At 37.5% G+C, this 14,752-nt stretch overlaps 1 protein-coding gene across 1 annotated transcript in view; it reads right to left on the reverse strand.

Moving 5' to 3' along the window:
* Positions 1-14,752, reverse strand: part of ZRANB3 (zinc finger RANBP2-type containing 3) — a 282,932-nt gene that overhangs the window by 124,814 nt on the left and 143,366 nt on the right. The window contains exon 4 of the mRNA XM_040228505.1: positions 213-391. Within this exon, the coding sequence (XP_040084439.1) occupies positions 213-391 (179 nt within the window). The remainder of the gene's footprint in view (positions 1-212; positions 392-14,752) is intronic.

A 14,752-nucleotide genomic window follows, 5' to 3' on the forward strand; every position in this document is an offset into this window, starting at 1 on the left:
TTGAGCAAGCTCTGGGAGATGGTGAAGGACAGGGAAGCCTGGTGTGCTGCAGTCCATGGGGTCACAAGGAGTTGGATATGACTGAGCAACTGAACAACAACAACATTACTTTCTTAATTCTAAATTCTGTGATATTTCATTCCAAACACTGCTATACATTAATTATACACAGGAAGGCTTTTTTTCTTAAAGATTAAAAAAGTTGTTTTTACCCAACATCAGTTTTATTCTGGATAACATTGATTTCTTCAGGACTCAGCTCCGGGATCCACTTCTCTATTTCTTCAGTCCAAGGATACCTCAGAGATGAAGGGACCACTACTAAAAGAGGCCATTCCTCCTTATAGAAGTAAGCGATGCCAATTGCCTGAACTGTCTTTCCTAAACCCATCTAAATTAGAAACAAATAAATAATGTACATGATTAAACAAATTTATTAAGCAAATTACTAAAAGTTTTCCAAGAGCAGTTACATATACTAGGTACCATTTCAAAGTTTTAAGCCATAACATTCAAGTACAGAGTCAACAGTTTTCAAAGTTGAAACAAGATCCAGATGAAGATAAATTTTTTCTATCTTGTATTTTAACAACAAATTGAGGATAAGTTAGGCAGGACATGGGAATAGGTTAAGGCAACTTAGGAATGGACCCACGTGCATACACACATACACAAAGCACAACCTACACATTTTATTAAATAATTAAATAATTTAACATCTTAATATTCTACACCGCCTTCCAAGAAATAGCACAAAACCCAACCTTTAGCTCTACATAGTCGAATTTAAGATTTACCTAATGGTAAATTCTAGCTCTAAGAGAAAAGAACAAGCTTTTACAAAACTTACTTTTGTAAATCTGAACCGAAGAACGATTATGTACCATTAGATATGTTTCCTAGTCCGTGAAGCCTTCCAATCCTCACAGCTGAAACCCACTTAAATTAGGTTCTGGGACCAATTTAGTTCCAAGGCAGTAGAGATTTAAGATTTCAGAGATTCTTTAAATCTCTTAACAATTTAAGAGATTTAAGAATCATCACCTGGCTTGGGATCATTAGTGTTGCTTCTTTCCTGCAACAACTCTGATCACTGGCACAGTTCCAGGAACTGAATCATGGCCTTATTTTGTGTGTGTGGACCACACCACAAATCTGTGCCATAGCTGTGAGTTCCTGGTTTTGCTTCCTTTCAAGGTTTCATAACTCATTTTCTTAATCTCAGTTTCTCTAGAAATAGGGCTCCCTTTTCTTCCGCAATATCTTAGGGAATAGGATTCTTTCTTTGGGACTCAGATTCTACCACCAGGTCCTTACATGTCGCTTGCTGCTAAATTTATAGTATCAATGAGCTGCCTACCTGGACTTTGGTCCATTTCACTTAGTGTGACTAACAGTGTTCTGTGTTGGCCTGCCAGGCATCAACTGATGAAACAGTGTTTAAAATTTCCTAATACTGTCTGCTCCTGAGGTCAAGAATGTAGGTCTTTCCGGATACTATAAAATGTAGAGGAAAATAGGCAGGACATTCTGAGATAAAAATATATCTCCTGGAGTAATGGAAACAAAGGCAAAAACAAACAAACAAGACCTAACTAAACTTAAGTTTTTGCACAGCAAAGGAAACCATAAACAAGAAGAAAAGACAATCTACAGGATGGGAGAAAACAGTTGCAAACAATATGACTGACAAGGGACTCATTTCCAACATCCACAAAAACAACTCATAAGTTTCAATATCAAAAAGACAAACAATCCAGTCAAAAAGTGAATAGAAGATCTAAATAGACATGTCTCCAAGGAAGACATACAGATGGCCAACAGACATGAAAAGATGTTCAACATCACTAATATTAGAAAAATGCAAATCAAAACTGCAGTGAGGTATCACCTCACACTACTCAGAATGGCCATCATGAAGAAGTCTCAACTAATAAATGCCAGAGAGGGTGTGAAGGAAAAAGGAACCCTTCTACACTGTTGGTAGGAAAACAAATTGGTGTAGCCACTATGGAAAAGAGTATGGAGGTTTCTTACGAAGCTAAAAACAGAGTAACCATATAACCCAGTAATACCACTCCTGGGCATATATCTGGAGAAAACTGCTTTGAAAATATACACACACCCCAGTGTTTACAGCAGCACTAAACCCAATTAAAAATCAAATCAGTCTCCTTTCCTTGGAGAGGAAAGAAAAGTCATGTCTTAATATATATCAGTAAACAGGCATTGTGATTTAAATGAAAAGTTTTCCTTGAGTTTTGTAGCTTGAGCGAGAAATTTCAGAATCTGACTAACTTGGAATCACTGAAAAGAACAAATTTCTGAATCTGCATAACTGATCAGGTATGTGACTTATCTGAAGATAATACCCTATCCTGGTTGGACAATTCACCTAAAAAATGAGATTCCAGTCTGTTTTTATCTAGTTATCTTTCATGGAAACAACCCTAAATTCATCATCTCTTTGTTAAAGATCATGTAGTTAAATGAATAATGGTGATTTCTAGAAACTAGAAAGATTTACTTATATAAAGTAAAGCAAGCAAAGCAATCAGTTGTTAATGTTATTAAGTATTTATTTTTTAGGTACTTGCTGTTGGTTGTTCCTTTTTTGGGAACCATCAGTACAAGATAGTTTAACAGGACAAATTCAAACAAAACATGATTCCAAATTAAAAAATAAAAGTACATTAATGTAGTCACATGTTCCCATTAAGGAAAGAAATGATCCATAGCAGAGAATAGCTGTGTTTTAGATAAAATTTATCAAAAGGAAAATAACTATGAAACTATTTTTATCAGAGAAATAAACTTTCAAATTATGTACTTAGGTTTCAATATTTTGCAAATAAGTTTAAATAGCCTAACACTCAGTTATAAAAGCAATAACACACTTCAAGTAATTTAAGCATAAAGAAGTAACCCCATTCAAAAGGTGGTTCAAAGCTCTTGGCTTTAACTACCATAGAATTTGTTAAAGTAGAATAATATAGCGTTTCAGAACAATTAAGCCTAAATCAGATATTTGGGACAAAATCCTTGACTTAATACAGTTGTTTAGATAACTACATAGGAAGAATTATATGAAGAATATACTAACTTCAAGAGAATATTTTATCAATATTTTCAAAATAATCAATCACTGTTATACTGGGGAGAACAATTTTACATTTTCTAAATGTCTTTTTCCATAAAATTATTAAGATCAACTAAATAACAATGGTCCTAACATCCTAATGTCTGTCTCTTTTTTTTTTTTCATTATGATAGCTTTTAGATAGCAATTGTATACAGAAGATGCCTGGTGACTGAAAAATTTTTGAAACATAAAATTTTGCTGATTTTTACAAGTTATAAGCAGCTTGTAGCTTTTAGGGTTGAGATGTGGACTGTTTTTAGAATAGGTGGTCTATTTGTTCTAGAAGATACCCCTTTGGAGGACCCTTTTAGGTGTGTAGATTAAAATTTTAATGAAGAACTGAATTAAAGAAATCCACATAGAAAAATGTGAGATTGAAATCCTGTGTTGTATTATTTATTATTGCTAAGGAAGTATATGTTTTAGCAGAACTATTTAAATATTCTTAATTTTCTCTCCTACATAGAGGTTTAGATGATATATCTGAAAATTATTGTTTATTCTTAGACAAGAGTGACCGTGTGTATGTGTGTATTTATTCATGGGCTGTCACACAGGGGACTGGGAGCAGGAAACAGACCATAGGAATATGGACATGCAGGCCTGATCTTTACTCAAGAATGAAGAAGCTACACTTTGGTAACTGTGCTGTCACACTTTCCTCATGGACAGGCTCTTCCTCATGAATGGAAGCAAGATTTTCCCTGAAGGAATACACTAGGATCACGTGAGGCTGGAAAGGAAGTGGGTCTTAGAGAGCAGCTTGTTGTTGTTCAGTCGCTAGGTTGTATCCGACTCTTTGTGACCCCATGGACTGTAGCACAGTGGGTACCTCTGTCCTCCACTATCTCCTGGAGTTTGCTCAAATTCCTGTCCATACAGTCAGTGATGCTACCTAACCATCTCATCCTCTGCCACCCCCTTCTCCTTTTGCCTTCAGTCTTTTCCAGTATCAAAGTCTTTTCCAATGAGTCAGCTTTTCCCATCAGGTCAGTAGGACAGGACGAAAAAACTTCTCTCTCTAAAGACAAGAGAGTGAGTTGAGGATGAACCATGTAAGTTGAACTCAAGTTGGCTTTACTCGAAAGCACAGCTCACTGAGGCCCACAAGGGGGATAGCAAAAAGTGATGCCATGAGAAGGCTCTGCAGTGGATAGAATGGCTGGATCTGAGCAAATGTGCTTTACAGGTCTACAAGTGAAAGTCACTCAGTTGTGTCCGACATTTTGCAGCCCCACAGACTATACAGTCCATGAAATTCTCCAGGCCAGAATACTGGAATGGTAGCCTTTCCCTTTTCCAGGGAATCTTCCCAACCCAGGTGTTGAACCCGGGTCTCCCACACCGCAGGTGGATACTTTACCAGCTGAGCCACAAGGGAAGTCCAAGAATACTGGAATGGTGGCCTAGCCCTTCTCCAGGGGATCTTCCTGACCCAGGAATCGAACCAGGGTCTCCTGCATTGCAAGCAGATTGTTTACCAACTGAGCTATCAGGGAATACCCTTATATGTACTTTAAGGACACCATTTCTCGTGTTAGTAGTAAATTGCTACAGCCTTAAAACAAGATTTATTCTAATCAAGTCTCTGCTGCTGTTGCTGCTAAGTCGCTTCAGTCGTGTCTGACTCTGTGCGACCCCATAGATGGCAGCCCACCAGGCTCCCCCGTCCCTGGGATTCTCCAGGCAAGAACACTGGAGTGGGTTGCCATTTCCTTCTCCAAGGCATGAAAGTGAAAAGTGAAAGTGAAGTCGCTCAGTCGCGTCCGACTCCTAGCAACCCCATGGACTGCAGCCTACCAGGCTCCTCCGTCCATGGGATTTTCCAGGCAAGAGTACTGGAGTGGGTTGCCAAATCAAGTCTCTAGGAAAGTTTTATTAGAAGTCACAACTTTAGAAATGGGATAAAGTATCTATCAACAGATAAATCTGAGTGAAGGGGATAAGGATGTTCTTCATACTATTCACATTTCTGTAAAGTTGAAATAATTTTCAAATAAAAGCTAGAAAAAATGTTAATGCTCTACAACCTATTATCAGTTGTTCCGGTTGGAAGAACAAGAGTACTCTCTTATTTTTTCAATTTTTTTACTTGAAATATAATTGCTTTACAATGTTGTGTTAGATTCTGCTGTACAATGAAGTGAATCAACTATATATATATATATATATATATATATATATATATACACACATATATTTTCTCCCTCTGAAAGTCCCTTCCCATCCAACCTTCTTCCCATCACATTTAGGTCACCACAGAGCACCAAGCTGAGCTCCCTGTGCTATACAGCAGCTTCCCACTAGCTATCTATTTTACACATGGCAGTACCATATGTCAATGGTACTCTCTGAATTTGTCCCACTCTCTACCTCCCCCACCCACCATGTCTACATTTCCATTCTCTATGTCTGTGTCACTATTTCTGGAGGGCTGTCTTATATTTTAAAAGAAGTGGTCAAGAAGAAATGATACTAAGCTATTCTCAGTTCAGTTCAGTCGCTCAGTCATGTCTGATTCTTTGCGACCCCATGAATCGCAGCACACCAGGCCTCCCTGTCCATCACCAACTCCCGAAGTTCACTCAGACTCACGTCCATTGAGTCGGTGATGCCATTCAGCGATCTCATCCTCTGTCATCCCCTTCTCCTCCTGCCCTCAATCCTTCCCAGCATCACAGTCTTTTTCAATGAGTCAAATCTTTGTATGAGGTGGCCAAAGTACTGGAGTTTCAGCTTTAGCATTGTTCCTTTCAAAGAACACCCGGGACTGATCTTTAGAATGGACTGGTTGTATCTTCTTGCAGTCCAAGGGACTCTCAAGAGTCTTCTCCAACACCACAGTTCAAAAGCATCAATTCTTCAGCACTCAGCTTTCTTCACAGTCCAACTCTCACATCCATACATGACCACTGGGAAAACCATAGCCTTGACTAAACGGACCTTTGTTGGCAAAGTAATGTCTCTGTTTTTCAATATGCTATCCAGGTTGGCCATAATTTTTCTTCCAAGGATCAAGTGTCTTTTAATTTCATGGCTGCAGTCATGCAGCTATTTGGAACCAGTCTGTTGTTCTATGTCCAGTTCTAACTGTTGCTTCCTGACCTGCATATATGTTTCAGAATTTTCCAGTTTATTGTGATCCTATTCTAGACGGTACTAAAAGAAGAAAAACTTCTAAATTCTCTTCAGATTATTTTAAAAATTCAGCATAACATGGATACTAAAACATTAAAGGCAATACAAAAGATAATCAAAGATCAATTTCACATGTGTGCATTGGTGTAAACATTTGAAGTAGACTAAGAATACAGATTTAGGTCATACCTGAATGGTCTAGTGGTTTTCTCTACTTTCTTCAATTTAAGTCTAAATTTGGCAATAAGGAGTTCATGATCTGAGCCACAGTCAGCTCCCGGTCTTGTTTTTGCTGACTGTATAGTAATGCTCAAAATACTCCAAGCCAGGCTTCACCAATACGTGAACTGTGAAATTCCAGATGTTCAAGCTGGTTTCAAAAAGGCAGAGGAACCAAACATCAAACTGCCAACATCCGCTGGATCATCAAAAAAGCAAGACAGTTCCAGAAAAACATCTATTTCTGCTTTAGTGACTATGCCAAAGCCTTTGACTGTGTGGATCACAATAAACTGTGGAAAATTCTTAAAGAGATGAGAATACCAGACCACCTGACCTGCCTCTTGAGAAACCTATATGCAGGTCACGAAGCAACAGTTAGAACTGGACATGGAACAACAGACTGGTTCCAAATAGGAAAAGGAGTATGTCAAGGCTGTATATTGTCACCCTGCTTATTTAACTTATATGCAGAGTACATCATGAGAAACGCTGGGCTGGAAGAAGCACAAGCTGGAATCAAGATTGCCTGGAGAAATTTCAATAACCTCAGATTTGCAGATGACACCACCCTTATGGCAGAAAGTAAAGAGGAACTAAAAGGCCTCTTGATGAAAGTGAAAGAGGAGAGTGAAAAAGTTGGCTTAAAACTCAACATTCAGAAAACGAAGATCATGGCATCTGGTCCCATCACTTCATTGCAAATAGATGCGGAAACTGGAAACAGCGACAGACTTTATTTTGGGGGGCTCCAAAATCACTGCAGATGGTGACTGCAGCCATAAAATTAAAAGACGCTTACTCTTTGGCAGAAAAGTTATGACTAACCTAGATAGCATATTCAAAAGCAGAGACATTACTTTGCCAACAAAGGTCCGTTTAGTCAAGGCTATGGTTTTCCCAGTGGTCATGTATGGATGTGAGAGTTGGACTGTGAAGAAAGCTGAGCGCCAAAGAATTGATGCTTTTGAACTGTGGTGTTGGAGAAGACTTCTGAGAGTCCCTTGAACTGCAAGGAAATCCAAGCAGTCCATGCTGAAGGAGATCAACCCTGGGTGTTCTTTGAAAGGAACAATGCTAAAGCTGAAACTCCAGTACTTTGGCCACCTCATCAAAGAGTTGACTAACTGGAAAAGACTGATGCTGGGAGGGATTGAGGGCAGGAGGAGAAGGGGATGACAGAGGATGAGATGGCTGGATGGCATCACCGACTCAATGGACGTGAGTTTTAGTGAACTGCAGGAGTTGGTGATGGACACGGAGGCCTGGCGTGCTGCAATTCATGGGTTCGCAAAGAGTCGGACACAACTGAGTGACTGAACTGAAGTGAAGAATACAGAATTCAGTAGACCAGTAATAGAATAACATGACCAAGAGGACTTTAAGTCCAGTAATAAAAAATCTTTTTGGTGTAAGAAATTCATCTACTATAATTCACTTTAATAGATCAAAGGGAAAATGTCACATGTAATCTTTAGATGCTGCAAGTGAAAGTGAAGTCGCTCAGTCGTGTCCGACTCTTTGCAACCTGTGGACTAGCCCACCAAGCTCCTCCGTCCATGGGATTCTCCAGGCAAGAATACTGGAGTGGGTTGCAATTTCCTTCTCCATTAGATGCTGAAGAGGCAACTAAAAATGTGACTTTTAATTCTTGATAAAGCTCTTCTTTAATAACTATTAATAAAAGGAAAATCTCTTCACATTAAAAAAAGTATATATCTCAACCCAAAAGGCTGTATCATGTTTAAAGGAGAAAGAGCATTCCCATTTGTATCAGAAACAGGAAAAGAAAATGAGAGCTATAAATATTAGAACAGATGGGCAAAAAGTGTATTAGTTATAAATGATGTGATATGTACACAAAAATCAAAAGAATCAACAGAAAAATGATTATTACTATTGGTAGTAATACCTAAGTATTATCCAGAAAATGTTGGTAAATAGCTTCTTCCAAAATACAACAAAAAAGTCTGGTCCTTTGGGAAGAATATTCAAAACAAAGCAATGAAATAGAGGAGAATGTAGGAACAGGACAAATATGTGTAGGAACTGAGGATATAATAAAGTCAGAATTTTGAAAAAAGTGATTTATTCAGTTAATGATGTTAGGAAAATTGGTAAATTAAAAAAAATCTGAATATGCCCCAAATTATGCCTAATATAAACTTTATTTTCAGCTGAAGGCAATTAAGAAGTAGTAAATGCAGAAAATGCTTCCTCCTTTTCACCTAAAGGCAGGAAATAAATTCTCCTTCTGGCCACAGACTCTTATCACTCCAGGAAGGAACCAGACGAATCTACAAACAAACCTCATTAAACTAACCCTTATCTTTCTAGTTATATTTTCACCATATACCACCCTGAACTGTGGTGTTGGAGAAGACTCTTGAGAGTCCCTTGGACTGCAAGGAGATACAACCAGTCCATTCTGAAGGAGATCAACTCTGGGATTTCTTTGGAGGGAATGATGCTAAAGCTGAAGCTCCAGTACTTTGGCCACTTCATGCGAAGAGTTGACTCATTGGAAAAGACTCTGATGCTGGGAGGGATTAGGGGCAGGAGGAGAAGGGGACGACAGAGGATGAGATCGCTGAATGGCATCACGGACTCGGTGGACGTGAGTCTGAGTGAACTCCGGGGGTTGGTGATAGACTGGGAGGCCTGGTGTGCTGCAATTCATGGGTTCACAAAGAGTCGGACACGACTGAGTGACTGAACTGAACTGAAATGACCACCCCTAGCCCAAACCCTGTTGCCTTGTCAATTTTTCACAAATTTACTGTTTCATTGTCTAAACGGTATATCAATTTCCTGTTCTGGTCAGTTCAAGTCCTCATTTTCTTGTGATGGCTCTCAAGTACATGAAAAAATTCAGCATAATTTGCATACCTTCCTGTTATCCAATCTATCTTGGTCAGTTTAGTTTTCAGACCCAGCCAGGGATCCTAAGAGAGTCAAGGAAAACTCTTCATTTCTCTGCACTAACCACTTGGAAATGTAATAAAATAGGTCTTTGCCTCACTCCTCACTAGAAGACAATTTCCAGAAAGATCAAATACTTATGTACTAAGAAAGAACAAAGAAAGCCAATAGAAAAATATGTGTAGAAATAAAAACAGAGTAGACATTTTAATTCACTATACCAAATCCAAAATACATAAAGGAAAATACAAAGAGAACTACATGGAAACAAAACCAAAACAACAAAATGTAATACAAATGACAAAAGGCCAAGTTCCTCAATTTATGAAAAGCTTCTATCAAAACAGGAAAGAAAAAAAAAAGAGAGAGACAACCCAATGGAGAAAAGAACTGAATGACCAACTTATATATGTTAAGTACGCTTAACAACCATCAAAAAATGCCCAAGGTCACTCATACTTACGGATGAAGAAACTAAAACCTTGAGAACCCATTTTTTCACCTATAGAATAAGATGAACAAAAACTAAAGAGATGATAACAGTGTTGGAAAGTGTACGAAGAAATCTGCACTTATACACTGTGTGGATCTAAAATAGTGATGTGACCATCCACCAAGTCCAGTAATTTCATTTTATCCAGGGATATGCTTGCATAGTACACAAAATCATTAAAGAAGAGATTGGTTAGAGAAATTATGGTATCTCCATATAATGAGATCTTAGGTAATATTCTTATATGCAAAGACTGGAAAGCCATAGGATGCAAATATTGTACTGAAAGAAAAATAGTATGGTGAATATAATCCAGTTAGTACTGAGAAAGAGAGAAGAGAAGACAGAGGGGGGAAGAAATGAAAGAGGAAAGAAAAGAAGAAGGAAGGATAGGAACTATTAATAGCGTAACCATTGGAGGGAGGGCCTGCAGGGGTAGGACTGGAAGGAAAATACTTACTTTGAGCTTGTATTAAGTCTTCCATGCAGTGTACTTATCCCCTTGAATAAATATTACTTGGAGGGGCAGTAAAGAAGAGACAGAAAAGTTCTTTTAAAAATACACAAGAGTGGGAAGGAGTCAAGATGGCAGAATAGGAGGACATGGAATTTGTCTTTCCTCTTAAGTATATCAAGAATACATCTATAAATGGAACAACTGCAGAGGGAGAAATACTCCAAAACTCATTCTAAGAGGTCACCATCACCTGGATACCAAAACCAAACAACGATATCACACAAAAAGAAAATTACAGACCAATATTACATTTGAACACAGATGCAAAAATCCTCAACAAAATACCAGCAAATAGAATCCAACCACACATTAAAAGGATCATATACCATGATCAAGTAGGATTTATCTCAGGAATGCAAGGATTCTTCAATATATACAAATGAATCAATGTGCTATATTAACAAATTAAAGAATAAAATCCAAATGATCTTCTCAATATATACAGAAAAAGCTTTTGGCAAAATTCAATACCCATTTGTTATAAAAACTGCAGAAAGCAGGCACAGCAGGAACCTACTTCAACATAATAAAGGCCTTATATGACAAGTCTGTAGCAAATATCATTCTCAGTAGTGAAAAACTGAAAGCATTTACTCAAAGATCAGGGAAAAGACAAGCATTCCCACTCTTAGCCACTCTTACTCAACATAATTTTGAAAGTCCTATCCACAGCAATCAGAGAAGAAGAAATAAAAGGAAAACAAACTCAAAAAGAAGTAAAACTGTCACTGTTTACAGATGACATAATAGTATAAAAAGAAAATCCTAAAGATGCCACCAAAAACTACTAGAGCTAATCAATGAATCTGATAAAGTTGCAGGATACAAAATTAATGAACTTCTATACACCAACAACAAAAGATCAGAAAGACAAATTAAGGAAACAATTTACTATTGCAACAAAAGGAATAAAACTACCTAAGGAGGCAAAAGACTTGTACTCAGAAAACTATGAAACACTGATGAAAGTAATCAAAGATGACACCAACAGACAGAGAGATATATCATGTGCTTAGATGGAAAGAATCAATATTGTGAAAAATGACTATACTACCCAAAGCAATCTACAGGCTCAATGAAATCCCTAGCAAATTAGCAATGACACTTTCCACAGAACTAGAACAAAAAACTGTACAATGTGTATGGAAACACAAAAGAACTTGAATAGCCAAAGCAATCTTGAGAAAGAAAAATGCAGCTGGAGGAATAAAGCTTCCTGACTTCAGAATGTACTACAAAGCTATGGTGATTAAGACTATGGTACTAGCACAAAAACATAAATATAGATTAATAGAAAAAAATGGAAAGCCCAGACATAAACCCACACACCTCTGGTGACTTCATCTATGACAAAGGAGGCAAGAATATACAGTGAATAAAAGACAATCGCTGTAAGTGGTGCTGGAAAAACTGAACAGCTTCATGTAAAAGAATGAAACTAAAACACTCCCTAACACCATGCATAAAAATAAACTCAAAATGGATTAAAAACCTAAATGTAAGGTGAGACAATATAAAACTCTTAGAGGAAAACTTAGAACACTCTTTGACATACATCATAGCAAGATATTTTTTGACCCATCTCCCAGAGTAATAAAAATAAAAATAAACAAATGGGACCCAATTAAAGTTAAAAGCTTTTGCTCAGCAAAGGAAACCATAAACAAAGCAAAAAGACAACCCTCAGAATGGGAGAAAATGTTTGCAAACAAAGCAACAGACAAACGATTAATTTCCAAAATATATAAATAGCTCATGAGACCCAGTATCAAAAGAAAAAAAAATCAAAAAATGGGAAGAAGATCTAAATAAGCATCTCTCCAAAAACATACAGCTGGCCAAGGGGCACATGAAAAGATGCTTAACATCATTAATCATTCAGTTCAGTTCAGTTCAGTCGCTCAGTCGTGTCCGACTCTTTGCGACCCCATGAATGGCAGCACGCCAGGCCTCCCTGTCCATCACCAACTCCCGGAGTTCACTCAGACTCACGTCCATCGAGTCATTAGAAATGCAAAACAAAATTCCAATGGGGTATCACCTCACAGTGATCAGAATGGCTATCATGAAAAATCTGCTAACAATAAATGCTGGAGAGGGTGTGGATAAAAGGGAATCTTCTTACACTGTTGGTGGGAATGTAAATTAATACCACCACTATGGAAAAGAGTATGGAGGTTCCTTTAAAAACCAAAAATAAAACTACCATAGGACCCCAGCAATCCCACCTCTGGGCTTTCATCCAGAGAAAGCTCTAATTCAAAAACATACATTCACCACAATGTTCATTGCAGCACTATTTTCAATAGCCAGGACATGGAAGCAATCTAAATATCCAACAACAGAGGAATGGATAAAGAAGATGTGTATACATATACAATGAATATTAGCCATAAGGAGGAAGAAAATTCTGTCATTTGCAGAGACACGCATGACCCTAGACACTGACATACACAGTGAAGTAAATCAGAAATAGAAAAACAAGTATCATACATTAATACAGAAATGGGGAATCTAGAAAAGTGGTACAGATGATCTTATTCACAAAGCAGAAATAGAGACACAATGTACATAAAAAATGTATGTATACCAAGGGAGACGGGTAGAGTGGAATGAATTGGGAGATTGGGATTAATATATATATATACTACAATGTATAAAACAGATAACTAATAAGAACTTACTATATAGCACAGGGAACTTCACTCAGAACTCTATGGTGACTCAAATGGGCAGGAAATCCAAAAAAGAGATATACATATATATTGACACAGCAGTGTAAAGCAACCATATTCCAATTTTTAAAAAAGTAAATTAAAAAATATGCAAAAGACCACTTGAGAAGTGGCAAATTTCTGAGTACTGGTAATGTTTATGCAACATCCGGGCATCTACTATGACTTCCTACAAAAGTCACAGTATACTGAAGTACCGTTAACTTTTAGCTGGAGTGGTAGGGTGGTGAAGGAGGGAAAGGGTAGAACGGGAGAGGAACGAGGAAAGGGAGAGATGTGAACTAAACACATGTATTTAAGTGCAGAATGAAAAGTCCTTTTCCAAAAGAAATACTGATTAAACCCACACTCAGGGAAAAACGAAGAAGCAAAATGAAGAAGTCCAGGGTGGCTTGTTTCATCCTATTTCTGCTGATGATTATTAGGCCTAGACTCAAGGTAAGTCACTTTTCCTTAATATGCTTGGATTTTCAATATGTAACAGTGTGGCAGCTATGTATTATAATACTCATTTCAAGAAAATAAGTGGGAAAATATATAAGGAATAATTGATGTTTCCTGGGGAAAAAACAATTTAGGTCAATAAAAAAAAACAATCATGATGTTTTGAACTGCAAAACAGAATGAAAAACAATTAACATAGAATATAACATTTTAGAAGAATTTCAAGTTATAGTTGTATTCTGGGAAGCAATCTGTTCGTACCATATTCAAAACCTTCACCACCCCAAAATAAGCCTCTTTGAAATAAGGATTATTTTGAGCTGTATTTTTGAGAAATGGCACACACAGGAGAAGCTTTGAAGTTGAAGTAAAAGCTACCCTTTTGAAAGGAAAATCTACATTTATAAAAGAGATCTCTATTTTTTCTTAATATCCAGAATAGAGGGATCACTCTAAAATTACGACACTCTTAGCAATGGAGAAGGCACTGACTGAAATCCGCATAACAAATCTTACCCTTGTTAACCATACTTTTCTTGGAAACTTCCTATAACCCCTCTTCCTCGTCCCTGGCCCTTGTCATATTTCCTTTGTGTTTAGCTGAACGTGGTATTTAAGGTGGTGGCTTGAGTCATTTAAAGAATTTTACCCATTTTCTAGGTATCGCCCTTGTATATATGTTGATAGACTTGATCTTTGTTTTTCACTTGTTAATCTGTCTTTTATCACAGGGAGTCTCATCCAAGAATTGAAAAAGGTAGAAGAAAAATTATATTTCCTCTCCTACATTCATATTTAATCTTGAAATGATCACAAGACAGTAAAAATGAGATAACTTTAATGTAAAATGCTCACAAATATACGTATTATCATTCAAATAGTAGTGAAAATGAAAGTGAAGTCACTCAGTCCTGCCCGATTCTTTGTGACCCCATGGACTGTAGCCTACCAGGCTTCTCCATCCATGGGATTCTCCAGCCGAAGGTAAAATATGTATTACTAAAAGAGCAGCTGTGAAGAGATACCCCACGTCCAAGGTAAGAGAAACCCAAGTAAGACAGTAGGTGTTGCGAGAGGGCATCAGAGGGCAGACACACTGAAACCATAATCACAGAAAACTAGTCAATCTGATCACAGGGACC

This window comes from Oryx dammah, unplaced genomic scaffold, assembly GCF_014754425.2.
Source record: "Oryx dammah isolate SB20612 unplaced genomic scaffold, SCBI_Odam_1.1 HiC_scaffold_27, whole genome shotgun sequence".
NCBI classification, from domain to species: Eukaryota; Metazoa; Chordata; class Mammalia; order Artiodactyla; family Bovidae; genus Oryx; species Oryx dammah.